The sequence below is a fragment of the Portunus trituberculatus genome, chromosome 17 (genome assembly GCF_017591435.1).
Source record: "Portunus trituberculatus isolate SZX2019 chromosome 17, ASM1759143v1, whole genome shotgun sequence".
NCBI lineage: Eukaryota > Metazoa > Arthropoda > Malacostraca > Decapoda > Portunidae > Portunus > Portunus trituberculatus.
In genome coordinates this window covers 8213600-8241033 of record NC_059271.1, presented here as the reverse complement: position 1 = coordinate 8241033, position 27434 = coordinate 8213600, and the positions used below count along the sequence as shown (strand labels likewise).

General features: G+C 39.0%; 1 protein-coding gene across 1 annotated transcript in view; it reads right to left on the bottom strand.

Annotated features, from left to right (window-relative positions):
• LOC123504771 (acylphosphatase-2-like) overlaps positions 1–27434 on the bottom strand; it is a 70295-nt gene that overhangs the window by 16158 nt on the left and 26703 nt on the right. Inside the window, exon 3 of the mRNA XM_045255586.1 lies at positions 15423–15532. Coding sequence (XP_045111521.1) covers positions 15423–15532 — 110 coding nt within the window. The remainder of the gene's footprint in view (positions 1–15422; positions 15533–27434) is intronic.

The following is a 27434-nucleotide window of genomic DNA, read 5'->3' as shown; positions in this document are numbered from 1 at the left end:
AGGCCGCGATTTTCAAAGTATCCAGAAGATCCTGGATCCTGAAGGGATCCTTGAACAGATCCTGTTGCCTCAGGGTGAGGGGCAACAGGGTGAACTGTTCATGGTGGAAAGAGGCATAGGAGGTGGCGTCTGTACCTGGCACTCCTGTGTGCCTTGTGGACCGAGAAGGGGCGGGAAGCATGGCATGGATCCACACCCTTCTCAAGCTGTGTGGGCTTGACCGAGTCCTCAGTCAAAGCGCCCTGGAGTTGCACAGCAGGACCCTCACCCAGGGTCTGTGGGCGGAAGCGTTGTACTGGACACACACGCCTGTTCCTGCCCTGACCCCGTCCTGAAGGAGATCCTACATGTAGAGGATCCAAATCTCCCCCCACCTCAGGACGGGATCGCTTGATCCTCCATGGATGATCCTTAGGGGTCCTAGAGCGTTTCCCCCATGGATCCAGCGGAGGGACAGCCTGATCTAATCCTAACTCATCCCCGGGCCTCTCCTGCTCCCGGTTACCCCCTGCCGGCACATCAGCTAGGAGTGACTTCACACTCTGCCTTGCGCCGAGGCCGGGAGTGGGGGTTGGTAGCAGACTGCACCGCACCTTGAACCGAGAGGGCAGCTGTAACAGAGGCGGTATTAGGAGCTAACCTGCCCTCTACTTCCTTAGACACCATAGTTGAAACCATATCAGGGAAGGAAACATATTTACTGCCTTCCTGAAACCCGAGGAAAGCAGCCAACTCCTTGAAAAAACTTGACTTATCCCAAGGAGACACTTTGGATCCCGGAATCTGAGAAATCGAATCCTCAGGCCCCACTGATCCAGGTACCGAATCCCTGTCTGATCCTGAAGCCATGGGAGACAGGACCGTGCCACGAGAATCAGAACATTTGGCAAAAGGCTCCTGAGACTGGCCTGAAGGGTTAGAGGCTTTCTTCCTAGCTTTATAGTCTCGCCTCTTCTGTAAAGTCTGTTGGTACTTACGGGAACTGAGCACCCGCCTGGGACTCCACTCAGCACACTCCCGACATCTGTTGTTTACATCACAGAAACCATCACGGCAGACAATACATACAGAGTGTGGATCGTTGTGGGCACTCCCAAGGACTCTCCTGCATCCAGACGAAGCACAGACTCTCCTGACAACATGTGAGGCCGAGGAAAAAGGTGATGAAGAGCCCAGCGGTGAGCCGGCAGCATGGCGGGTTGAGTCCTGGCCGCCGCCGACACTGCAGTCACCGCCATGAACAAACTCGACGTCACCGTAAGAAGGAGAAGGCGACGACAAGCCCTCCTGAGCCTCCTGATGGCCAGCCATAAAACAAACAGGTCCACATAGAGAAAACAGCTGGGCAAAAAAGTTCCAGAGCACTGTAACAGACACGCACGCAAGCGCGTCTCAAGAAAGAATGACGTGACTGGCTGAGGGAGACGGTGTTGCCGTAAGTTGCCAGGGGTTACCAGGGTGGAATACGACGAAAGTTTTGAATGTGGAATAGACGGCTGGGTAATAGGGAGCATTGTAAATGCTAATATATAAGAAGCAGGTTATATGTGAAACAAATCCACTGTCTTCATTTTCATCACTCCTCAATGTCATTACTGAGTAACACTGACATAACATCACTCGAAGTACTGTTTCCTCCCTCCGGGTGACGGGGTTGCCAGATGTCGCCTCGAAATGGGAAAAAGATGACCTATTGTGAGGGAACATATGTCTCAAGGTTCAAGCAGACGAGCGAGAAAAGATGCCAGATACCTCCACTTTCCCCAGGACCAATAGTGAGAGGGAGAGATTCAAACGTTTAGTGCAGAAAAATCATGATTACCGGTACGATCCCCACCTCTCCGCATGCAAAGCTACAATCGTACCAATACGATCACCATACTTTAAGGGTTATCTCTTCCCCTCCTGACTTTTTTTTAACTGCATTACATATAACTTACATGCATTACTAATTAGATGAATAAATGGAATATTAAAGAGTCTAGTGTAAGCACAAATATATTCATAATTATGGCAAACATTTAAAGCCTACTACCAGCAGAAAACCATGCAGCAACTGATAAAGAGCATGGATGGGCCTGGCAAGCCCACTATCAGAGAATGGTGGAAGTCGTATAACATCAAGCACACCTTAGATAACATCAAGTCATCTTGGAACGAAGTGAAGATGTCTACCATGAACTTGGCGTGGAATAAAGTATGGCCAGAATGTGCGCATGACTTCCCAGGCTTCACTGAAGATGACATCGGTGCGATCAGAAATGACAGAGTAAATCTGTGCCATAGGGTTGGCTTCGATGAAGTTGATGATGATGATGTTCAAGATCTTTTGGAAAGCCATGCTGAACCTCTCTCAAATGATGAACTTATAGAGCTAGACAAGGCATCACAGGAGACAGAAAAAAGGGAGACATGGCCTGACATCAAAATTCTTAGAGAATGGCTCGGTGGTATCGAAAAAGCTCTGGAAACCCTGAAGAAACGTGACCCAAATCCTGCCAGGAGTAGCAAAGTGGCTCATGAAATAGAGAAAAGTGTCAAGGTATATCAAGAAATCAATGATGAAAAAACAAACAGTCCTCCTCCTACTCGTTCTTCAAGCCAGTCAGATATTCCATCCCTGTCACACCTGCCGACCCTGCTACAGCTGGCCCTTCTACATCTGCTGCCGATGGTTCTACAGCTGGCCCTTCCTTCAAACCAGTGAATATTTGCCGACCCTACTACAGCTCGCACTTCCACATGTGCTTCCAACAGTGCACGTGGATAGCCAAGCAATCGCTGTGCCACCTACCAATGGCTATTCGTATCTTAGAAATATCTTCATATTTCAAGGCGTAAAGTATATCAAACTTTCTGTTCTATACAGTATAAAAAAAAATTGTATGTTGGGGCGTTCATACCTCGAAGTATTACTGTACTCTACTTATTTGGCTAAATTAACATGTTTTTATTATTTACCATTCTAAATACAGGTAACTCGATTTACGCGATAGATGTGTTCCAAGAGGCATCGTGTATATCAAAATCCGTGTAAAACAAATTTGTAATTCTCATAAGAAACAAAAGATAATAGGGGGAATGCAGGATGTGGTCCAAAAAAAGTTTGTACATAATACTCTATTTATTTGGCTAAATTAACATGTTTTTATTATTCACCATTCTAAATACTAGAAGTGTATTTAAAGTAAAGGAAGAAGCAAGAAATAATAAGAGAAAACAACAAAACAAAGAATACGTAAGCACAACACTCACTGTGTCACTGCCTTCACCACTCACACCACAGTCAATCACCATCTTCCTCTGAGCTTTTCCACTTTATCAAAAATCCACTTATCAAAAATAACCCCACAGTATAAAAGTAAACACTAGTAAAAAAATAAACGCAGGACGCCAATGTCTTCACCCCTCACAAGCACACACCGTTGCTGTCCACCTCCTAGTCAAGGATGTCATCGTCCACCTGCGCTTTCTCTGCTTCCACGGGATCATCCACATCCACTTCTGGTACTACATCTTCCACTGGTGTTTTCTTGAAACTGCAGCATGATGGTCTGGCACTTTTTCTTGGAAAACTCTTTTTGCATCACTGTGTAGCAGAAGAGTGTATCCATGGCAGCAGAGCTCCCACCTATCGGCCAGCTGCAGAACTCTCTGGTGCACAATTTGAAATTGCGGTTGGGCCAAATCACGTATAAGCAAACCGATCGCATAAATTTAATTAATAATTTTTTTGGTCACATATTAACAAAGACGCATAAATTAAACACGCGTAAATCAAGAATTACCTGTATTTGCTTCTATGATCAATGCTCAAGTGGATTCTTATCTATCCTAGAAGCCAGACCCTGCTGCAGCATATAATAATTCTTTACCCCTTCATTGGTCCAACAAAAAGTTTATATGCTTTTCCTCCCTTCAGCTTGATTTCTAGGGTCCTGAACCCCAGGCCATCCTTCTTGCAGTTCTACCACTGTGGCCAACTCAGGTGTGGTTTCCAATGGCTCTCCGCCTACTGGTTCGACCTCCCTTTCTCCTTCCTCGACACTGCTTGACTCTGCCACAAGACCGTTCTTCCACATATCCATGGACTCACAAGCTGATACTAGTTGCAATGCTATTACCAGGAGATCCTTTGAAAACCGAGGACTTTTGCCAAAATTTGCCCTATTTCTCCTTGGATCATGAAGGAAGGGAACTTTATTACAATATGGGTCATATATCGGTAGATGGCTGTCATTTTGCCTCAGCAGGGAAACTGATCTGTTTCAGCCACCTGTAGCTTTCCTCTTGGACTACCTCTTGTAAGAGTTTAGGAATGGAAATGGAAGTAGTTATAGTTCTATGAGCACCATACGTTCTGCAATTTCAGCTATGGCTCAGATTGATGCCAGGCCTGCAGGACAGCACCCACTAATTACTGGGTTCCTGAAGTCAGTTTTCCAGGAGAGGCTTTTCCTTTCCTGTTGTCATATCTGGGATCCTAATGGTTTACTCATTTATATAAAATCTATGGGACTTAATTCTATTTTGTCAAATATTCAATTGTCTACGAAACTTAGTTTTAATGTTGTTGCTCTCTGGGCAACGTGGCAAGACATTACATTTATTAGACATCAGAAACATGACAATTTTATATTCCAAAGTTTCCTTCAGGATAGGCAACCCACTGAAAACCTCTCGGCCAGGTTTTCATATGGCTGAACTATGTTTTGTGCCTTATCCCACTGATAAACTGTTGTGTTCACACTACTATTCGAGAATACATAAACAGAACTAGCACCATTAAGGGACCAGTTACTTTTTTTTTCTTGATCACAAGACTCCTTTCTGTATGGTCTCTCGGGACACATTAAGACAATGGACTCAGTATGTTATGGTAGCCGCAGACACTGACCTTTCCATTTTTTCCCCACACTCCACCAGGTCAGCTGCATCCAGTAAGGCAGCTTTTAAGTTGCCTCTTTCTACTATTTTGTTCACTGTCAGCTGGGACAGAGTCAATTTTAGCAAAGTTTCACAAAAGACCTTTGGATGACAATGGGCAGTTTGCTACAGCAGTCTTGTCTAACGATGATGAGGCTTAAAAGTTTTGGCTCTGCATTGTGAGCCTTTGGTGTCAATTTTGTTACCTACTCCTGTTTGCTTTGTTGCATTATTTACAATTGTTGTCCACTTTTTTTTTTATCTCTACTCATGAAATATCATTACCTATGTCTGGTACTGGATGTACTACTGGATTACATGCTCTTAAGCATTTGGGGAACTTTGTGTTTTAATTCTTTCCTTGACTAATGGGTTTTTTCGAGTTTTAGCTTGTTGAAGGATGGAGGAATCATTCCAAAGATCTCATTGGATTCCCCATTGACATCAGTGTAAATTTTGTGAAGTGAAATTGTTAGATTAAACAAGTACTTACCAAGTATGAAGTTTGATCACAATTTTACAAACATCTAAACTGTGTCACTGAGGTACATATTAATGCTCATCCTGACCCATCCTATGCTGTTGGTCTCCCTTTTGGGGTCTTTAATGTTCTTTACTGTATTTTCGGCTGCTTCCTCCAACCTATTTTCTGAAGGACTGACATGAAGCATGCCTGGCCGGCATCTCATTTAATACCTCAGTGACGCAGTTTAAATGTTCGTGAAATTACAATCAAACTTCATACAGTAAGTCCTCGTTATACGGTACACATGCGTTCCTGAAAACATTACCGCAAATTGAAATTACCGTATACCAAACCTATTATAACATGTAATAATAAGGAAACCATTCCAGCATGTCAAGTCACCGCTACAGAAATTAAAATACAGGCAACCTCCGCTTAACAAACGTTCACACAACGAAATTTCACAACAATGAACGTTTCCTTTTACTACCATCTGCTCATATAACAAACACCAAACTCGCTTCAACGAAATTTTATCCAGGTAATTTTTTCCAAGTTTGAAAGCCCCGCTGTATCACACAAACCGACAGGCTTTTGAATACACCAGCGCCTCTCGTGGACAAAACGCGCACCACTCACTCCACTACCCTTCCCCACTCTTAGTTCACAACAATAACAGCAGAGTCCAGCAGCAGCTCATCTTTCCTCGCTCACCATGCCACCAAAACGCCCTGCAACCAGCACTGCAATGTTGCCTAGCGTTGCTAAGAAGACCAGGAAGTCTCTTACTCTCAAAGTGAAGCTGGATATTATTCACAGACACGAGAGGTCAGAAAACTAATAGCATTGCTCACCACCAAGGTTTGACTCCATCTACTGTCTCTACTATTTTCAAGTCAGCAGACTGTATTAAGAAGGCTGGTGAGACTATATCTTCCTTGCAAGCTAAAAGAACCACCCGAACTCGTGACTGCAATGGATAAAATGGAAAGCCTTGTGGAAATGTGGTACATAAGTTTTATATGCAGTTCAATGATGCGTCCTTTGTTTTTTCCCACTCCACTCCCCCTCCCTTCATTAATTTAAGATCATCAACATTATAAAGTTACTTACATACACATACATTAATGTACATTATATTGACTTAAGTCTTAAATTAAACTGCTTAAACATTTAAGTCTTAAATGAAACTGCTTAAATGTTTAACTTCATAATTTTTACTTTCATTAAACCTTTTACTCTACTATGATGTACTCTCGCTTTGTTTACTCTCAATGGAAGGTCAAGTCAGGGGTCAAGCTTGTTATAATTGGTTCACTTAATGAAAATTCACACAACGAAAATTTTTTTTAGGAACGTAACCCGTTCGTTAAGCGGGAGTTGCCTGTATGTGAAAATAGTCATATAAAAAAATGTAAAGTACTGCGCAAAAGAAATAAAAAAAATGTTTTTATTTACCTTTCATTCGCCATGTATTCTATCAGATGATGTCCCTCCCGAGGCTAAGGGACAGTAGGGATTTCAGCCCTTACTCATCTTTTGCTGAGTGGGCAGACTACTTCTCTTTCTCTTTGCCTTGTCAACTCCAGCAGTGTCTGCAGAATGTTTTGGGGCTATTATGGGTGCATCACTGTGCGTCGTGATAATAGCTACAAAAAACACACATAAGGATTCCACTTGTGTTCAATGGGAAATGCAGGAAGAGACGGATTGTTGTTGTGACGTCATCCACATCACACTTTCCGCGCCAACCCAGCTAAGTGTTCACTGATAGCTGACTTTTGGCGGGACGTTTGGACACTTTGGCCTGACACCTGAAGTTTCCTGTTGTTTACATATCACTTGTGGACACTGGGCTAGCTGGAGTATTCATTAAACTCTCCACAGTGCTGTAAACAACTAAGCTTGCCGAACAATTGCTCAGTGTTTGGATGCAATAACACGAAAAGAAAAACAGCAGGTTTAGGCATGACATGAGCAGATACCGTATCTGTGAATTTTTCTTACCATACATCGAATCGAGGGTAGTAATTTCCAAATACCATAACTGTGAATTTACTAGATAAAGAAGTACCGTATAACGAGGACTTACTGTACTTGGTAAGTACTCGTTTAATCTAACAATTATGGATAGTAGTATGTGTAATAAGAAATAGGATTTCCTTATGTAAAATCCATTTTTATCCACATACTTATCCATAATTATTAATTATAACTGAGTTTCCCTTCCTCCCTTCCCTCTATGACCTTTTAGGCTAGAGGCAAATGAGGGAATCGGCCTGATGGGTGGTACCTGGGAGTAGAAAATGGGCTGGGTGTCTTCTCAAAGAAAACAAGAAAGGCCACCAGTATTTCTTTTGTTTCTTTTTCTCAAGCTGTTAGACATGGTGTAAGTTTGCTGAGAGAATGGGGGTTTAAGCAATAATTATATATTATGGGTAAGTATGTAGATAAATATGGATTTACATTAAAAACCCTATTTTTATACCAGCAAGCTTATGAGTGTGCAGGTTTGGGTCTTTCAAAAGTCTTTGTTGGATTATCTTCTCAGATACTTCCCACAATGTTGATGTTTTTCTTCAGTTCAGAGACAGTAATTTGTAGGTTTTCATCACTTCTCACTTTAAGAGGATATCTGTTTTTTTGAAGTCTTCCTTCAAGGGATGTTTTAGTCTGTGGGATCATGCTCAGCAGCAATTCAATAGCCAACACAAACTGCATGATAGTTGATCGTCCTTGCCCAATCCTACTCAATATTTCTTTAAACTGGGCTCTTGTCTCCCATGCTTTTCCTCACAAGACAAGTTGTCAGGGTCCATTTTCACTTCCACTGATAAAAAACAGAACAGAGAAGTGTTACAGATGTAAACAGGTAGGTGTGCTATGCAGACAAGAAACAGTACTCTGATGTCTGTGACAGGTCTGAGAGCAATGACACATCCATTCATCACTGATCAAGGTTGGGTGGCATCCCTAGTGCTATGATGCTACCAATCTTATGATCAACAGAGAAATGATGTGGCAAACCCTGCAACAACCTGTGCACTACAATCCATTGTTATCATGCTCAAGTGCTCTATCTTTTTTACTGACACTTGCAGGTTATCTCTGTCACAATTATCTCTGCAAGTTTTAGAAGAATCATCTCAATATTCTGTATTGCTTAGGTCTTATTGACAAGACCTGGCAACAAGTGATTTGCAGGATCTTGTACTCAGTCTAGAGGAATATCTAACCTAATTGTGTTGCAGAGAGACTGCGCGATTTGAGACAAAGCCTAATGATGTTGCCCATGACACCGTGTCTCTGGGCAAATGCATGGAGCTGGAAGTCAATGATGCTGATGTTGGAGACCTAGTGGAAAGACACAGTAGCAAGTTGTCTACCAACAACTCCAACTTCAGAAGGAGCAGCAGGAGCTGCTTAAGAAAATATCTTCTAAGGCAGAGGAGTGAAGGGGGAAGATCTGCCTAGGGCTGTGAAGGGGGAAGATGTGCCTAGTGCTATTATCAATAAAACATGTACAAAGTGGAGTGAATTAAAAAATTTTGTTGAAATGTATCAACCTGATTAGGCTATAGTACACAATGCCATTAACATTTTCAATAATAGTGCTATGTCTTACTTTAGGTATATAACATTGTAAAAAAATAAAAATAAAAAAAAAACATCATTACATATATGTTTGGGTGTGGTGACACACTGCACTGCCAATATTGTTCTCAGTAAAGCACTTCCAATGCTTCCAGGCTTGAGAGAAAATGGCAGAACTATATTTGTTAGGATGACTGAGCTAGAAGTCTCCCACCTGGCTCACTTTACTCGCCCAAAATAGTTTACATATCATTGGATTTGTGCTTATATAAGGATAACCATCCCTGACTTACTGAGCTTCTATCATTGTTTGTGTGCAGAATTTTATGCACAAATCACTATTGTAATAACTAAAAAAGAAAAATCATAAGCTGCAGTGTTGTGTGTACAATCTTATGCACAAATCACTATTGTAGTAGCTAAAAAGAAAAAATCATAAGCTGTAAGAGAACATATCAATCCATTTTCTATTGATTCCTATGGTGAAAATAATTCAGAAAACATTGAGTTTTGAACAGCATTCAAGAACAAATTCAGTCAAAGATGAGGTTCCACTGTATAGATAACAAACAATAAATGGGCCGAATTTCTAAACTTGCCTTTCAAACAAGAGTAAATAAATGTGATGTATATTATATAGTATACAGTTTTCTTATCCAGACACTGATTTCAGAAAATTTTTATCTCAGAAACTTGATAAATCATCTTATTCTCTGCATGATAATAATATTCATTAATCAATAATCTACAAATCACTAAATATTGTGAATTGAATCCTTGATTAAAACTATTATTAACACCTGTGAATGTTAAAAATGAAGGCAACATCTTTTGTATTGAATTTCATCAGCAACATTATTTGATATTAACTGTCACTCCTCTAAATAATTTCCATCCAGTGTGCCATCATCAGAATTTAGTCGTAATTTAATTGGGCAATACTTACTTTGAAAAATGTATTCATTATTCAATTTATATGTAATTACCATATACAACACAAGTTTGTTGATACCATAATCAAGTTTAACATCACTGAAAAGTCAGGATCCAACTGATAAGTTGTATGTATGTATATTAGCCACAGGATACATTACTATATTACAGGACATATCCATTTCACTATCAAAACAGGTCTTTGGTGCTCCCAGCCTGAAATGGTTAATTCTGGGATAAAGCCAATCCATTTCAGTAAGAAGGTTAAACAGTTATTACTTTTGGACACAGTAGGTTACCTCCAAATATATTAATGATTTATCCAAAATTTTTCTACCTAATTGTCAGAAAATAACTAAAAAGGAACAAACAACATAACAGGGTTAAGAGGCTACACAAAATTAGCCAATATGAAAAATACATGCAAAAACTAGCACATTCAACTAGAACTAAAATGTGACAAATAATGTATGCCACATACAATATTTCAGAAACATACATCATCATCACTTTATCTTGTGGTCCCTCCAACTGTCCAGCAACAGTCCCGTGGTGGGTGTTCATGCACCAGCCGCGCACACCTAACTTCTTTCCTTCATCCTGGGTGTACTGCCAAGTCAGGAAACTATTCTTGTATTTATCTGAACCAATATAACTTACCTGGCTTCAAACACAATACACAAGTCAACAAATGGATAAAACATGATGCTATCCACAAAATCATTCAACTATGGTTCAAGAATTACTTGAAATCTGAAATCATGTTTTCAGTTTTTTTGTTTCCTATATGGATGTAAATGTACAATAACTCCCACAAAGTGAATACAAAAGCCCTGCTATAGCCAGTGCAATAACAAGGTTGTTTCCAAACACATTCCCTTCCAAGTTCAAAAATAATAGTACGCAAGAATTTTAGCTCATGCAGTCTCAAATATTCTCTCTCTCTCTCTCTCTCTCTCTCTCTCTCTCTCTCTCTCTCTCTCTCTCTCTCTCTCTCTAACACACATACTCCTGGTAAACAAATGCATCTCATATTCAAACGTACAACTCTGTTATGGCACTGGCTATAAAAGGCCTAAGGTATTTACTATGGGCAGTGACTATGTGTGTGTGTGTGTGTGTGTATTTACCTAGTTGTATTTACCTAGTTGTAGTTTTACAGGGCCTGGGCTTTATGCTCGTGTGGCCCCGTCTCCATATCTACACTTATCCAATCTTACTTTAAAAGTGTGCTAACCACTACACTACGCAGTGTGTGTAAAGATGATGTGTGTGTGTGTGTGTGTGTGTGTGTGTGTGTGTGTGTGTGTGTGTGTGTGTGTGTGTGTGTGTGTGTGTGTGTGTGTGTGTGTGTGTGTGTGTGTGTGTGTGTGTATGTGTGTGTGTGTGTGTAATTCACTGTTTGATCTGCTGCAGTCTCTGACGAGACAGCCAGACGTTACCCCACGGAACGAGCTCAGAGCTCATTATTTCCGATCTTCGGATAAGCCTGAGACCAGGCACACACCACACACCGGGACAACAAGGTCACAACTCCTCGATTTACATCCTGCACCTATTCACTGCTAGGTGAACAGGGCTACACATGAAGGAGAGACACCCAAATATCTCCACCCGGCCGGGAATGAACCCGGTCCTCTGGCTTGTGAAGCCAGCGCTCTAACCACTGAGCTACCGGGCCGTGTGTGTGTGTGTGTGTGTGTGTGTGTGTGTGTGTGTGTGTGTGTGTGTGTGTGTGTGTGTGTGTGTGTGTGTGTGTGTGTGTAAAAATGTAAGTGAAATATGTGCATGTATATACAGAAAGTAATAATGAATACAAAACACAATACATTAAAAATACCTTTTCAAATTATTATTGTTTTGGTCAGTTTTAAAGATTAATAAACTTTTTTTTTATTTTAAATACATATATATCCATTCACCCTTAATTTCCTTATTTAGACATTAGACCAGTGGTTATCAAACTGTTCTGTGAAACACTACGATGCCATGAAGACCTTTCAAGGGTTCTGTGGCAATGGACGAAATTAAATATGTAAGGGATGAAATTATTTGCATTTTTAGAGAGAGAGAGAGAGAGAGAGAGAGAGAGAGAGAGAGAGAGAGAGAGAGAGAGAGAGAGAGAGAGAGAGAGAGAGAGAGAGAGAGAGAGAGAGAGAGAGAGAGAGAGAGAGAGAGAGAGAGAGAGAGAGAGAGAGAGAGAGAGAGAGAGAGAGAGAGACTGAATGACCATGTGAAGTCCACATCCTTCCCTGCATACCAGAATTTCCATTGGCTTACAACCGTGAACAAAGCTTGTGCCCACACTAACAGTGATGCTACACCATTGTGTTCAAGCCCAGAACGCATCCCCCTATTTCCATTATTTCCTATGGAAAAATTATGTCCGCTTAACGAAATTCCGCTCTACGAACAGCTTTGACACCCCTATCCTGTTCGTTAAGCGGAGTATTACTGTACTAGTACTGTAATTAAATAAAATGTGTGTTTGGTACTTCGTTTATTATTTTTTTTTTTAGTCTTTTTGGTAAAAAAAAAGTTTTTTTGGGAGGATCTGGGAACGTAACCCCTATTTTCCCATAGAGCCTATTATTCGCCCAACACGAATCTCGCCGTGCATGACAATATATATATATATATATATATATATATATATATATATATATATATATATATATATATATATATATATATATATATATATATATATATATATATATATATATATATATATATATATATATATATATATATATATATATATATATATATATATATATATATATATATATATATATATATATATATATATATATATATATATATATATATATATATATATATATATATATATATATATATATATATATATATATATATATATAGATATAGATATATATTCCTTCTCAGATAAAAACCATAACAATTTATTCTATTTCTATGATAACAAGGACAGCAATAAACACTGCATACTTAGCTGAGCAGCTGGAGAGCTTCAAGCTTCAACTATGGTTCAAGAATTACTTGAAATCTGAAATCATGTTTTCAGTTTTTTTGTTTCCTATATGGATGTAAATGTACAATAACTCCCACAAAGTGAATACAAAAGCCCTGCTATAGCCAGTGCAATAACAAGGTTGCTTCCAAACACATTCCCTTCCAAGTTCAAAAATAATAGTACGCAAGAATCTTAGCTCATGCAGTCTCAAATATTCTCTCTCTCTCTCTCTCTCTCTCTCTCTCTCTCTCTCTCTCTCTCTCTCTCTCTCTCTCTCTCCCTAACACATACTCCCTGGTAAACAAATGCATCTCATATTCAAACGTACAACTCTGTTATGGCACTGGCTATAAAAGGCCTAAGGTATTTACTATGGGCAGTGACTATGTGTGTGTGTGTGTGTGTGTATTTACCTAGTTGTATTTACCTAGTTGTAGTTTTACAGGGCCTGGGCTTTATGCTCGTGTGGCCCCGTCTCCATATCTACACTTATCCAATCTTACTTTAAAAGTGTGCTAACCACTACACTACGCAGTGTGTGTAAAGATGATGTGTGTGTGTGTGTGTGTGTGTGTGTGTGTGTGTGTGTGTGTGTGTGTGTGTGTGTGTGTGTGTGTGTGTGTGTGTGTGTGTGTGTGTGTGTGTGTGTGTGTATGTGTGTGTGTGTGTGTAATTCACTGTTTGATCTGCTGCAGTCTCTGACGAGACAGCCAGACGTTACCCTACGGAACGAGCTCAGAGCTCATTATTTCCGATCTTCGGATAAGCCTGAGACCAGGCACACACCACACACCGGGACAACAAGGTCACAACTCCTCGATTTACATCCTGCACCTATTCACTGCTAGGTGAACAGGGCTACACATGAAGGAGAGACACCCAAATATCTCCACCCGGCCGGAATCGAACCCGGTCCTCTGGCTTGTGAAGCCAGCGCCTAACCACTGAGCTACCGTGTGTGTGTGTGTGTGTGTGTGTGTGTGTGTGTGTGTGTGTGTGTGTGTGTGTGTGTGTGTGTGTGTGTGTGTGTGTGTGTAAAAATGTAAGTGAAATATGTGCATGTATATACAGAAAGTAATAATGAATACAAAACACAATACATTAAAAATACCTTTTCAAATTATTATTGTTTTGGTCAGTTTTAAAGATTAATAAACTTTTTTTTTATTTTAAATACATATATATCCATTCACCCTTAATTTCCTTATTTAGACATTAGACCAGTGGTTATCAAACTGTTCTGTGAAACACTACGATGCCATGAAGACCTTTCAAGGGTTCTGTGGCAATGGACGAAATTAAATATGTAAGGGATGAAATTATTTGCATTTTTAGAGAGAGAGAGAGAGAGAGAGAGAGAGAGAGAGAGAGAGAGAGAGAGAGAGAGAGAGAGAGAGAGAGAGAGAGAGAGAGAGAGAGAGAGAGAGAGAGAGAGAGAGAGAGAGAGAGAGAGAGAGAGAGAGAGACTGAATGACCATGTGAAGTCCACATCCTTCCCTGCATACCAGAATTTCCATTGGCTTACAACCGTGAACAAAGCTTGTGCCCACACTAACAGTGATGCTACACCATTGTGTTCAAGCCCAGAACGCATCCCCCTATTTCCATTATTTCCTATGGAAAAATTATGTCCGCTTAACGAAATTCCGCTCTACGAACAGCTTTGACACCCCTATCCTGTTCGTTAAGCGGAGTATTACTGTACTAGTACTGTAATTAAATAAAATGTGTGTTTGGTACTTCGTTTATTATTTTTTTTTTTTTTAGTCTTTTTGGTAAAAAAAAAGTTTTTTTGGGAGGATCTGGGAACGTAACCCCTATTTTCCCATAGAGCCTATTATTCGCCCAACACGAATCTCGCCGTGCATGACAATATATACATATATGTATATATATATATATATATATATATATATATATATATATATATATATATATATATATATATATATATATATATATATATATATATATATATATATATATATATATATATATATATATATATATATATATATATATATATATATATATATATATATATATATATATATATATATATATATATATATATATATATATATATATATATATATATATATATATATATATATATATATATATATATATATATATATATATATATATATATATATTCCTTCTCAGATAAAAACCATAACAATTTATTCTATTTCTATGATAACAAGGACAGCAATAAACACTGCATACTTAGCTGAGCAGCTGGAGAGCTTCAAGCACCACTGTGACAATAGGTATGTGATACAAGGTCCATCACTTTGTGATGAGACTAGTGAAATGCAATAGCAAATTCTTTAACAGCAGCAGGTAATTTCTCACATTCTTGTAGAATATTTTATAAGGCTATTGCAAGCCCTATCCACAGATGCATCACATAAAAAAAAAAAAGTTGTATGTATTTTCTAAAATAATAAAAGACTGCATGCTATGGCTACTGTTGCATCAAACTGTAAAGATGAAGCATACATGTGAGACAACTGTTGGCGGGGTCCCTCCAGCTGGCCAGTGACAGTCTTCTCTTCAGTATTCTTACACCAGCCTCGAATACCCAGCTCAACTGCTTTCTTCTTTGTGTACTTAGCAGGGAGAAAAGATAAAAAAAAAAATTACTTGATTATTCACAATTATTTGTATATTTCCTTCATACATATATAGTAAAACCCCAGTTTATCATGGCATTATCTTCTGATCTTGCTAACTGCATACTTCCCTTCCTCCTGTAGCCTCGCTGCACAAGAATTCCTTCTTTCTCTCACCCCTATACTGCCCACCTCTCTAATGCAAGTCAACCAGTACCCTCAATCATTCATCCCTTTTTCTAGTAAACACCAGAACTCTCTACCTGCTTCTGTATTCCCATCTACCTGAACTCATTCAAAAGGGAGGGAGGTTTCTAGGCATTTATCCTATTCTTTTAGTGAACTCTCTTGGTTCAGGGATTGGCATCTAACTGGGTCTTTTTGTTTAATAGTTTTTGTTCTTTGGCCATTTTCCCTTACATTAAAAAAAAAAAAAGCATCCAGGAAGTACTAATATCACCATTATATTGATGCTACCCCCAAAATGCTTATTAATTGTCTCTATTAACCTATAAATGGAACAACAGAGTTCTGGTAGTCACACCCATGGTGCACAAGTATCACCATATATTTTTTTTTTTAATAACTTTTAATGTTAAGAGATGAAAGATCGTATGGAAAAGTAGTATAGGAAAGCCAAATATTACTTCATTACTGGCAGTAGCGGGCATTGAGCGAGTGTTTCAGTGAGCTGGTAGATAGTTGTTGTGTTAGTGAGGCAGCTAGCAGATGGATTGCTGTGGTGGGAAGGAAGATGTCTCAAGGAGTTTGAATAAACATCAGATGTCTAAAGTACTAAACACACCACAGTAATAAACTGCAGGAGATTTACTTATAATTCATAACCATCCATTTTTATTTGTACAGTAGGCTACATTATTTTCACATAGGCTATGTAAAGTAAAAGTTCCTTCTATTATCATGTCAAAACACAAACACTTATTTGTAAAATAAGTAGGGAGTGTGGACTCACTCCCTCTGAGTTGCTATACATCATTTCAAAATACAATTAAAAACTCAATACTCAAAAGTCTTAAAAGTAAAACTTTTCAACATTCAAACGCAAAAGTTCAACCTTGTACTTGAAAAAATGTCTGATACTCAAACTGCCACACACATGGTTGTTCCATTCTGATACTAGTAATACCAATATTACCAAAGCTGAAATACCCCTATTCCAGTATATCCAGTGCACATCCCTAGTCCTGCCGCTGCACCGTGGTTGAGAGAAAAACAAAAACATTCTTCTGCGTTCTTTCTGTAGTTTTTCATCTAGAAACTTACAATGGCACAAATGTGGCTTATTAGTGGCGAAAATAAGGAATCTAGTGGGAGTGTAAGTGCCCTCCAATAGAGGGCTCACAAGAATCATACCGAGTTACCAGGCATTTTATGTGGATGGTGACTCATCCTCCAAAGAGTAGCCTCCCTCCTCCTCCCCACCTCTTCTATGTTAATCATCACCACCCCATGTCACCAGGTTCAGCACATAACTGACCACAGTTGTTTTTGGTACATGCAATGTGTGGTGCAAGGTCAATTAGGCAAATTCTTTCTAGCTGGTGTCATTCTAGGTGAAATACCTATTATGTATTGTTACCTTGAAAGAAAGACTTGTTTTGTGGTACAGTACCAATCATCACTTGGTTTACATGTGAGAAGATGTCTGGGATATGATTTTAGAGCCTTACCACCAACCACTGTCTCAGTGTTAAACCTTGGCCTCATAGGATGCAGGCTCATTTCCTGACTTTTTTCGGGGGAGAAAAGGCATATCTTATGAGTCATCAAATATGGTATATTTGCATGTGTATATGATCTTGTCCACTCATATGTTCAGCCCAAAGACAGCTTCTCATCTCTCACCATCAAAGCTGAAAAAAACTGTGTAATCTCATTTTTATGTATGATCTGCCATCTAAATTTTTGTGGCATGGAATGCCACAACTATTAAGAGTCTTTTAAGGTCACACATATAGTAAACAGCCTTAAAACATAGACATAAAATTGAAAATAAGAAGCAAAATTCCTATGTACTTTCAATGCGTGGGTGGTAATGCTTTGGGTGTAAAGGGGGTAGGGGCAGCAGCAAGCCAATAAAACATTGGCTTCACTTTTATGATGTCATGCCGACTCATTCCATTCTAGTGTCATGGCAGTGTCCCATGAAATACAGAAGCACACATCTTGTTCAGAGTCATTATGTCCACTCACAGTGTTATTACCACAGCCCTGCTATAAATCATCTTTTAATTGGGTTTTTTTTACGTTAAGGCCTATAGTGCCTGTAGGCATACTTGAAGAGTATATGTGGGATGCACTGTTAAGCTTCCACCAATTAGTGGTGTAGCAATTCTATTTATAGTGGTACCCATGACCTAGAGCAACTGGTGCAACACCCTACTCGTATTCCTGACCGTCTTGGAGACACGCCCAACATTCTTGATCTCTTCCTCACCTCTAACCCTTTTGCTTATGCTGTCACCCTTTCATCTCCGTTGGGCTCCTCCAATCACAATCTCATTTCTGTATCTTGTCCAATTTTTCCAGTCCCTCCGCAGGATCCCCCAAAGCGAAGGTGCCTCTGGCGTTTTGCCTCTGCCAGTTGGGGGGACCTGAGGAGGTATTATGCTGATTTTCCCTGGAATGATTATTGCTTCCGTGTCAGAGACCCATCTCTTTGTGCTGAACGCATAACAGAGGTGTTAGTATCTGGCATGGAGGCGTACATTCCTCATTCTTTTTCTCAACCTAAACCTTCTAAACCTTGGTTTAACTCAGCCTGTTCTTGTGCTATACATGATAGAGAGGTTGCCCACAAAAGGTACTTGAGCCTTCCATCTCCTGAATCTCATGCACTTTATATCTCTGCCCGAATCATGCCAAGTCTGTTCTTCAACTTGCCAAACACTCTTTCATAAATAGGAAATGTCAAAATCTTTCAAACTCAAACTCTCCTCGTGACTTCTGGCATCTAGCCAAAAACATCTCAAATAACTTCACTTCTTCATCTTTCCTCCTTTATTTCATCCTGATGGCACCACTGCCATCTCTTCTGTCTCTAAAGCTGAACTCTTTTCTCAAACCTTTGCTCACAACTCCACCTTGGACGATTCTGGGCTTGTCCCTCCTCTCCTCCTCCCTCTGACTATTTCATGTCTACAATCAAAATTCTTCGTAATGATGTTTTCCATGCCCTTGCTGGCCTAAACCCTCGGAAGGCTTATGGACCTGATGGGGTCCCTCCTATTGTTCTCAAAAACTGTGCTTCTGTGCTTGCACCTTGCCTGGCCAAACTCTTCCAACTTTGTCTATCGACTTCTACCTTTCCTTCCTGCTGGAAGTTCGCCTACATTCAGCCTGTTCCTAAAAAGGGTGACCGTTCTAACCCCTCAAACTACCGTCCTATAGCTTTAATCTCTTGCTTGTCTAAAGTTTTTGAATCTATCCTGAATAGGAAGATTCTCAAACATCTGTCACTTCACAATCTTCTGTCTGATCGCCAGTATGGCTTCCGTCAAGGTGATCTTCTGGCTTTCCTTACTGAGTCTTGGTCATCCTCTTTAGAGATTTCGGTGAAACTTTTGCTGTTGCGTTAGACATATCAAAAGCTTTTGATAGAGTCTGGCATAAAGCTTTGATTTCAAAACTGCCCTCCTACGGCTTCTATCCTTCTCTCTGCAACTTTATCTCAAGTTTCCTTTCCGACCGCTCTATTGCTGCTGTGGTAGACGGCTACTGTTCTTCTCCTAAACCTATTAATAGTGGTGTTCCTCAGGGTTCTGTCCTGTCACCCACTCTCTTTCTATTATTCATTAATGACCTTCTTAACCAAACTTCTTGCCCTATCCACTCCTACGCTGATGATACCACCCTACATCTTTCCACGTTCTTTCAGAGACGTCCAACCCTTCAGGAAATCAACAGATCACGCGGGACGCCACGGAACGCCTGACTTCCGATCTTTCTAAGATTTCCGATTGGGGCAGAGAAAATCTAGTAGTTTTCAATGCCTCAAAACTCAATTCCTCCATCTATCAACTCGACACAACCTTCCAGACAACTATCCCTCTTCTTCAATGACACTCAACTGTCTCCTCTTCCACAATGAATATCCTCGGTCTGTCCTTTGCTCATAATCTTAACTGGAAACTTCACATCTCATCTCTTGCTAAAACAGCTTCTATGAAATTAGGTGTTCTGAGGCGTCTCCGACAGTTTTTCTCGCCCTCCAACTGCTTACTCTGTATAAGGGCCTTATCCGTCCCTGTATGGAGTACTCTTCGCATGTTTGGGGGTTCCAGTCACACAGCTTTGCTTGATAGGGTGGAATCGAAAGCTCTTCCTCTCATCAACTCCCCTCTGACTAACTGTCTTCAGTCTCTTTCTCACCGCCGAAATGTTGCATCCCTTTCTATATTTTATCGCTATTTTCATGGTAGCTGTTCTACTGATCTTGCTAACTGCATGCCTCCCCTCCTCCTGCGGCCACGCTGCACAAGGCTTTCTTCTTCCTCTCATCCCTATTCTGTCCAACTCTCTAATGCAAGAGTTAACCAGTATGCTCAACCATTCATCCCTTTCACTGGTAAACTCTGGAACTCCCTCCCTGCATCTGTACTTCCAAATTCCTACAACTTGTCTTCTTTTAAGAGGGAGGTATTGAGGCATTTGCTCCCCTAATTCTGGCTGACAGTTTTGGCACTTTTTGAACTCTTTAGAGAGCCAGCGCTCAAGTGGGCCTTTTTCTAACTTTCTTTTTTTTGCCCTTGGCTGGCCCTCTTCCCTATGTAAAAAAATTAATTAATTAAAAAATAAAAAAAATAAAAATTAGGGCCCATATCACCACCCAAGCACATCTTTGATGTAACCACCTAGAACCTGGGTATCATGGTGACATTAAACCACTCAACAAATGGCATAGCTTCAAAGAGGTATTTGGTGGGATTCGAACCTACATGTGGATGTCTACCCGATCCCACGCTCACCACCTTATCCACTATGCCACAGCCTCCCTTTATGTGTGGTCCACCTGCTTGTTTGATACTACACTACATGAATGAAACAGTCTACTAGTGTTTTATATTTTGCCCAGTAAAAAGAAGAACTTTCTAGGCTTAAAAGAATGCCATATTTAATGGCTTATAAGAACACATCTCAGTTTGGGCAGACATTGAAAAAATTAATAAAAATAAAAAAGTGGGTTTAAGCTCTTAATATGAAGTACAGAGTTTCACCCAACATTTGAAACTCTTTCATATGTATTTAGATCCCTATTAGATCCCAATATTTTGCACTTAAAAACTTTAATATTTGCTAGTACTTACCAACACTAATCCTTACACAATCCTGCTGAGATGTAAACAAATATGACAGGCTGTGACACTGCCAGAACCTAGTGATAATATAGTTTATACATCACATTTTGTGATCATCATGTTAAAAGAGAGGTACAATTTTAGTTGTATGAAGATGTCTTACCTAGGGGAATAATGACATCATACAAAGGGACTCAGTGACCAGGATTAACAAGGCACCTCCGGTCACATTTAAGGCTCCTCTTAATATTAAACAAAGGCATTAAACAAAAATACTCATGGAATATTTTCTGCTTAGAATAGCATAACCTTCCATTTCTTAGAATTTCTAGAGAAATTCAGAAATTACCTTGTATAGAGAAGGTCCCTTAAGTGAAATATTTTCATGGAATGCTAAATGATTTTTTAATGTTGAGTGATTTCCAGCCAGGATGTATTTCAAATGTTTATGTTTATAAAAAATCCCTTTATATCAGTACTCTGGAACATTATTCAAAGCCACAAATCAGTTTTTAAGTGCTGTTTTCACCTTACTTGGTATATATATCCTTAATCCATTCCAGATCCTCCACTCAAAATGTAAAATAAAATGTGGCAACTACTACACCAGCCTCGGAGTCCCTTTTTGCGGAGGAAACCATAAATCTCCCCAGGTCAGAGTGTTCTACTAGTATTAATCCTAAATATCTTGACATCCCTCTCAATTTTTTGTTTTCCAAGTTCTACGACATTCTGTCTTGGACCTAATTTTCAATCTATAGAACATCATCTCACCTCTACTAAAGCTCATCTTTTCCTCACTGAAATGCAGATGTCTGAGGTAACTGACAGTAGCCCATTTTCTGTTCCTACTATTTTCACTACCCTCATTTTTGTTCTAAAGCTCAACATTGTGTCTCTGTGCACAATAATGACTTGCTTTCATTCTACGGTCTTCAATCTTCCAAGTCTTCCACCATATGGGTACAACTTCAGTCACACTATAACTAAATTCATCTGTTCTGTATACCTCTCATCTAACCCATCTGACTGTAAGAAATTCTTTGACCATTTAACTTCAAAAGTGGATCACACGCTGTCACTTTTTTATTTCATGGAGATCTCCATTCTTGGAGACTTCAATGTTCACCACCAGCTCTCCCTTCACTGACCATCCTGGTGAACTATCCTATAACTTTGCTATTGTCCATGACCTGGCGTAACATCCTATTCATATTCCTGACCATCTTGGAAATACAGTAGTTACCCTAATATGCATCTTTGCAATATGCATTTCTCATAATATTTGGTTTAATTTCCAAAATACTAATTATCTATTGTTTTTTTAATATGCAAAATGGAATTACTGATATGTGAAATTAATTGTTTATATGATTATAAGGCAAAAATGTTTTTTAACCATAATATGCACCTACCATCCAATATGCAACTGGGTTTGGCTTACCATGTCAGTGCCACTGAACCATTGGACTAAGACTGATAGTTTATTTGACTCATAAATTAGTTCATCACCATTATCACCAGACTATAGCTGATGAACAAGTGTACCTTACCCAACACACCAGCTGCTGCCTCCCTAACCCCTCTGCCTCACCACTGCATTGTGATTTTTACTAGCCAGAAATCATCAAAGCTCCATCCAAAAATTCAAAGAATTGAACGATCAATTTAGAAATGAAGGAGGCTTTATTAAGCTGAAGGAACAGGGAAACAGAAATGCTTCAGTAGGACGAGAATTAGGTCTAGAAGAATCAACGGTGGAAAAGGCAAAAAGCAATTAAGAAAATTCATTAAGCAAAAGTGAAATAAAAAAAAAGGATTGTAGCAATTAAGTTCAGCAATAAAATGTAGTATTAAGAATATAACTAGTAAGTTTAGTGATAAAGTGCAAGTCTATGGCGAATGAAAGTGAAAGTAAAGGCACAAAATCAAACAAACTTCTCTCATCTCCTCTGCATAACATTATTAGCAAACCTCTGCAGCCCATGTTCTTTCTTATCCTCTTGCCTACTTAAAACTTCATGAATTTTTTTTCTATGCATAATGTTTGCAGCATCTAGTTCAGGATCATCAGTAAGCTTTTCTCTCACACTAGCATAAATACAGTATAAGTTACAATACAGTAACCTAATCTCATGGGGTGTCTGACCATATACCAATTTTCCTATTGATTCTTTAGTTTACAATATGCATTTTTGCAATGTGTGTGGATTTTCGTCACCCATAGAAGCACATATTAGGGATAAGCACTGTATGTTCAACATTCCCTATCTTTTCCTAACTCCTATGCTTGTGCTGTCACACTATCTTCTCAGTCGAGCTCCTATCTGTATCTTCTATATCTCCAATCCCTCCTCAGAACCCTCTTGCCCACTAAAACCCAACCCATCTAATTCTTTCTATGCATCAAAGTTAGCAATGCTCAACCTTGAGTACCTCTGCTATAAGGATGAGTGTCGAAATTCAATTTTCACCACAAGATTCAGCAAGAGTTGGCCAGGTGGGAAACACGAAAAAACACAATTTCGGTGGTGGTGGTGTGCTGGCTACTATTGCACGGGGGTCTTCATATAATTCTTGAAGAATTGGAAGTCTATGGAAAGACATGGAAAATGCATAGTAGTATCATCATTAAATTGGACAAAAGTTTGGTTTAGAATGTCATTGATGAATAACAGAGAAAATCTTTGTCATCATTCATCTTGGCACATAGTTATTATTGTCATTTCAAACTCCAAGGTACTCTATAAAAAAAAATTTGGTAATAAAAATCTTATTTTTACATAGAGTGGAACTTCAGTTCATGAAAGCCCAAGGACATGAATAAATTGGTTGACAAACCAAATTTTTAACAAATTTTGTCTTGGTCTACAAATTTGGTCCACAAATAGAGTTGCTGACTTTAGCACAAGATGGCATCTCATGGAGTGTCAGTTGTTTTTGTGGTACCACACAGTAAACAATGTTTCTTGGAGTGCTGTTTTTTTACATTTTCATTAAATTTGCTCTCATTATGCCCTCTACAATAGTGAAATGTGTTAGGGTGCGTTTACACCAAGCGAATCAAATCAAATCAAATCAAATCAATTCATGAAGAATCATTTGAATCAAATAATTTTGAATCTGCATAGTTCCAACTGACTGAGTCTCAACACATCTGATTCACATCATTCCGATGATTCAGTACCAAGGCAGCCTTCTGAAAGATGGATGTATTAGCTTTTGCAGAAATAGCAGTGTTAATGGCTGAGGATGTGTACGTGTAGGCGTCAGCAACGAATATGGGTGCATGCAATTAATTCTACAAGACCTCAGTTTGGGAGCTTTGTACAGTTGTTTCCAGATTTGGTCAATAATCAGGAGTTTTTATTTATTTATTTATTTATCTATTTATTTATTTATTTATTTATTCATTTAATAATATTATATATATATATATATATATATATATATATATATATATATATATATATATATATATATATATATTTTTTTTTTTTTTTTTTTTTTTTTTTTTGAAGGATAACTACAGAATAATTTAAGATGTTGGTGAAGCCTGTCACCAACAAGAAGTACTAGCCCAGCAGCAGAAGCCATGTCAATTTGTAACACTGAGAGAATACTTTGTCTCACCAGGTGGAGCAGTCAAGTGGCAGGACATAATGATTCACTGATACATACATTCACTGTGGAAGAAATGGGCACACCAGTTGATACCATATTATCACATCTACTCTTTATTTAGGCTTAACGGTATACCAAGGATACTAAGAGGATATCAAAACAATTACAACTATGTTAACTTTAGTATTTTGTCACATTTTTTACTTTGTGACGTGACATACCGCAATATTTAGTGAACAAAATCAGAGGCACAGGGGTCAGTGGCAGGAAGTTTACAGCCCTTTCCCACTCTCTCTGGTGCCTGGCTGACTGATGGTTACATTATGTCACACATTTCAAAAGTAGACGATACACTCTACAGTTGCCACACGAAAATATGTAAGCATATCCATGTCATTTGTTTTCAAAATATGCAGAATACTATTGTCTAGTAATTCATAGGCTACAGCAATTTCTTCTATGGTTCAGTACAATACATATACATGATCTTGGTGCACAGGATCACTAGGATCATATATAGCACGTCATTCTCGTACTAAATTGATTATGACATCCACTAATATGGTGCTTACTCCTAGGCTGAATCACCTTGATTGATGAAAAAATGGGTCCAAACAAATCATTGATTCTGAATTGCCATGAATCAGCGTGATTTAAATTGACTCGATTCGCCTGATGTAAACGGTTACATTGAAACTAATGTGGCAAATCATCGTGTTGATTCTTCATGAATTGATTCAATTCGATTCGCTTGGTGTAAACGCACCCTTAGTGCAAGTGATGTTAAGCAGCCAAAGTGTATTACAAAAGAAGGGAAGAAAGCCATACCAGCAAAGCATCTTGAAAATAATACTACTGTTCAATCCACACAAAGAAAAACAGAAAATAAAATCTTTACTAAAAATGTGGAACACTAGAAGACATTATTTCTAAGATGCTTTGCTGGTATGGCAAGTCTCGGAAGTCGTGAGATTATGTGAGATATTTGTTCGGGCCTTCATATCTGCCATCACAGCTGATCACAGCACAGAGGCACCTCACCTCCAGGATAGCTGGTAATGTATGATAAACATCATCAGGAAGATCAGCATATGCCATCTTGCTGTAAGTTCGATGCTGTTATTATAGCAATGACTGACAATCCTTTATTCCAGATGAGAGACGCACAAAAAAAAACATTTGATTGAGGATACATGCTACAGGGACTGCAGGGTGCGTGCTTAGTCACTTTCTCACACGCAAGCTTGGGATTCAAGAACGAATTAATTTATTCTACAATGATTCCTACTGGGAAAATGGTTTGGTCCACAAACATTTTGGTTTGTGAATGGTCTTCAAGAACTAATTAAGTTCGTCAACCGAGGTTCTAGCGTACAGTATTTGTACTGGTACATTTTAAAATCATCTATAAACCTGGTAAGAGAGAGAGAGAGAGAGAGAGAGAGAGAGAGAGAGAGAGAGAGAGAGAGAGAGAGATGGCAGGAGAGGGGAGGGAAATCACAAGGAAATGCTTGTATACCATCACTCAAGAAAAGGTTCATGGCTCAGCTATTGAAACAAAATTTTGATGTCTACTATACATTATAAATGGGTCAAATTTAATCTCTGAAAATCAAAAGCTGATTTTTTTTATTAATTATGAATATATAAAATGTAAAGAATATCTTGAAGCACTTTTCACATTTTTAATAAAAAAATTATATTTCATAATACTGTTGATCCTCTCTAACTCGGACTAATGGAGGGAAAGGTTAGTCTGATAAAAGCATATGTTTAACTTACACTAATTCCCTCTTCCATACAAAAGAAAAAAAAAACTCAGACTTGTGCAATATTTATTTATCTAAATTTGATGGGATTTAAAATTTTGTGATTACATTTCTCTGTCCAAGACCTTCAGACCCTAAATTACCAGATGGTGTAGTTTATTTTATTTTTTGACAATTAAATACCCTTCCCACCAAGAAGTCATCTTTAAATGTCTCATGCAGTTGCGTCATAGCCTAACTCACACCCTACACAGTACGTGGCCAGGCGTCAGAAATGTGGCAAGGCGTCAGAAATAATGTCCTTACAAACATAAATTGACGAAGATTAGAATCAGAAACTTCAAGAAGAGAAGACAACAAGAAACAAACAAACATATCATTGGGAGACAGCTGGACCATGAATCCTCTCCTCTCCTCTCCTCTCCCCTCCGTCATCATGTTATCTCTCCCCTCAAAGACCCTCCCTTACCCCTTATGCAGTACAGCAATACTCCACTTAACGAACAGGATAGGGGGTGTCAAAGCTGTTCGTAGAGTGGAAATTCGTTAAACGGACATAATTTTCCCATAGGAAATAATGGAAATTGCGGGGATGCGTTCTGGGCTGGTCCCCAACATATCACATGGGTTAAAAAATTATTTTTTTTCTATTAGCTTTTAATAAATCTTGCCCCCAAGAAATAATTGTTTTGTAATGCATAAAATGAAATCTTATGTGGAATACAAGAAAATAAAGCAGAGATGAGATCGCCCACAGACTAGGCAGAGACTCACGGTGACTCAGCCGCTTCTTCTTCTTCTTTTGACCCTTTTAGCCTTTGTGTTGTCTTTCACCACAAAATTTGTTTCCACTCCTCTATTGCCTGCTATAATGGATATCATATCTTAGTATTCATATACGCTCATGTCATGAGGATAACCTCGACTCCGTGGCAGTGAGTGATAGTGAATTAGTAATGAAATACCACGGTATTTCATTACAACACGAAAGACAACACGAATGCTAAAAGGGTCACAAGAAGAAGAAGAAGCGGCCGAGTCACCGTGAGTCTCCATCTCGTCTGTGGGCGATCTCATCTCTGCTTTATTTTCTGGTATTCCATGTAAGATTTCACTTTATGGATTACAAAACAATCCTTTCTCGGGGGGCAAGATTTGTAAAAAGCTAATAGAAATGTTTTGTGAACA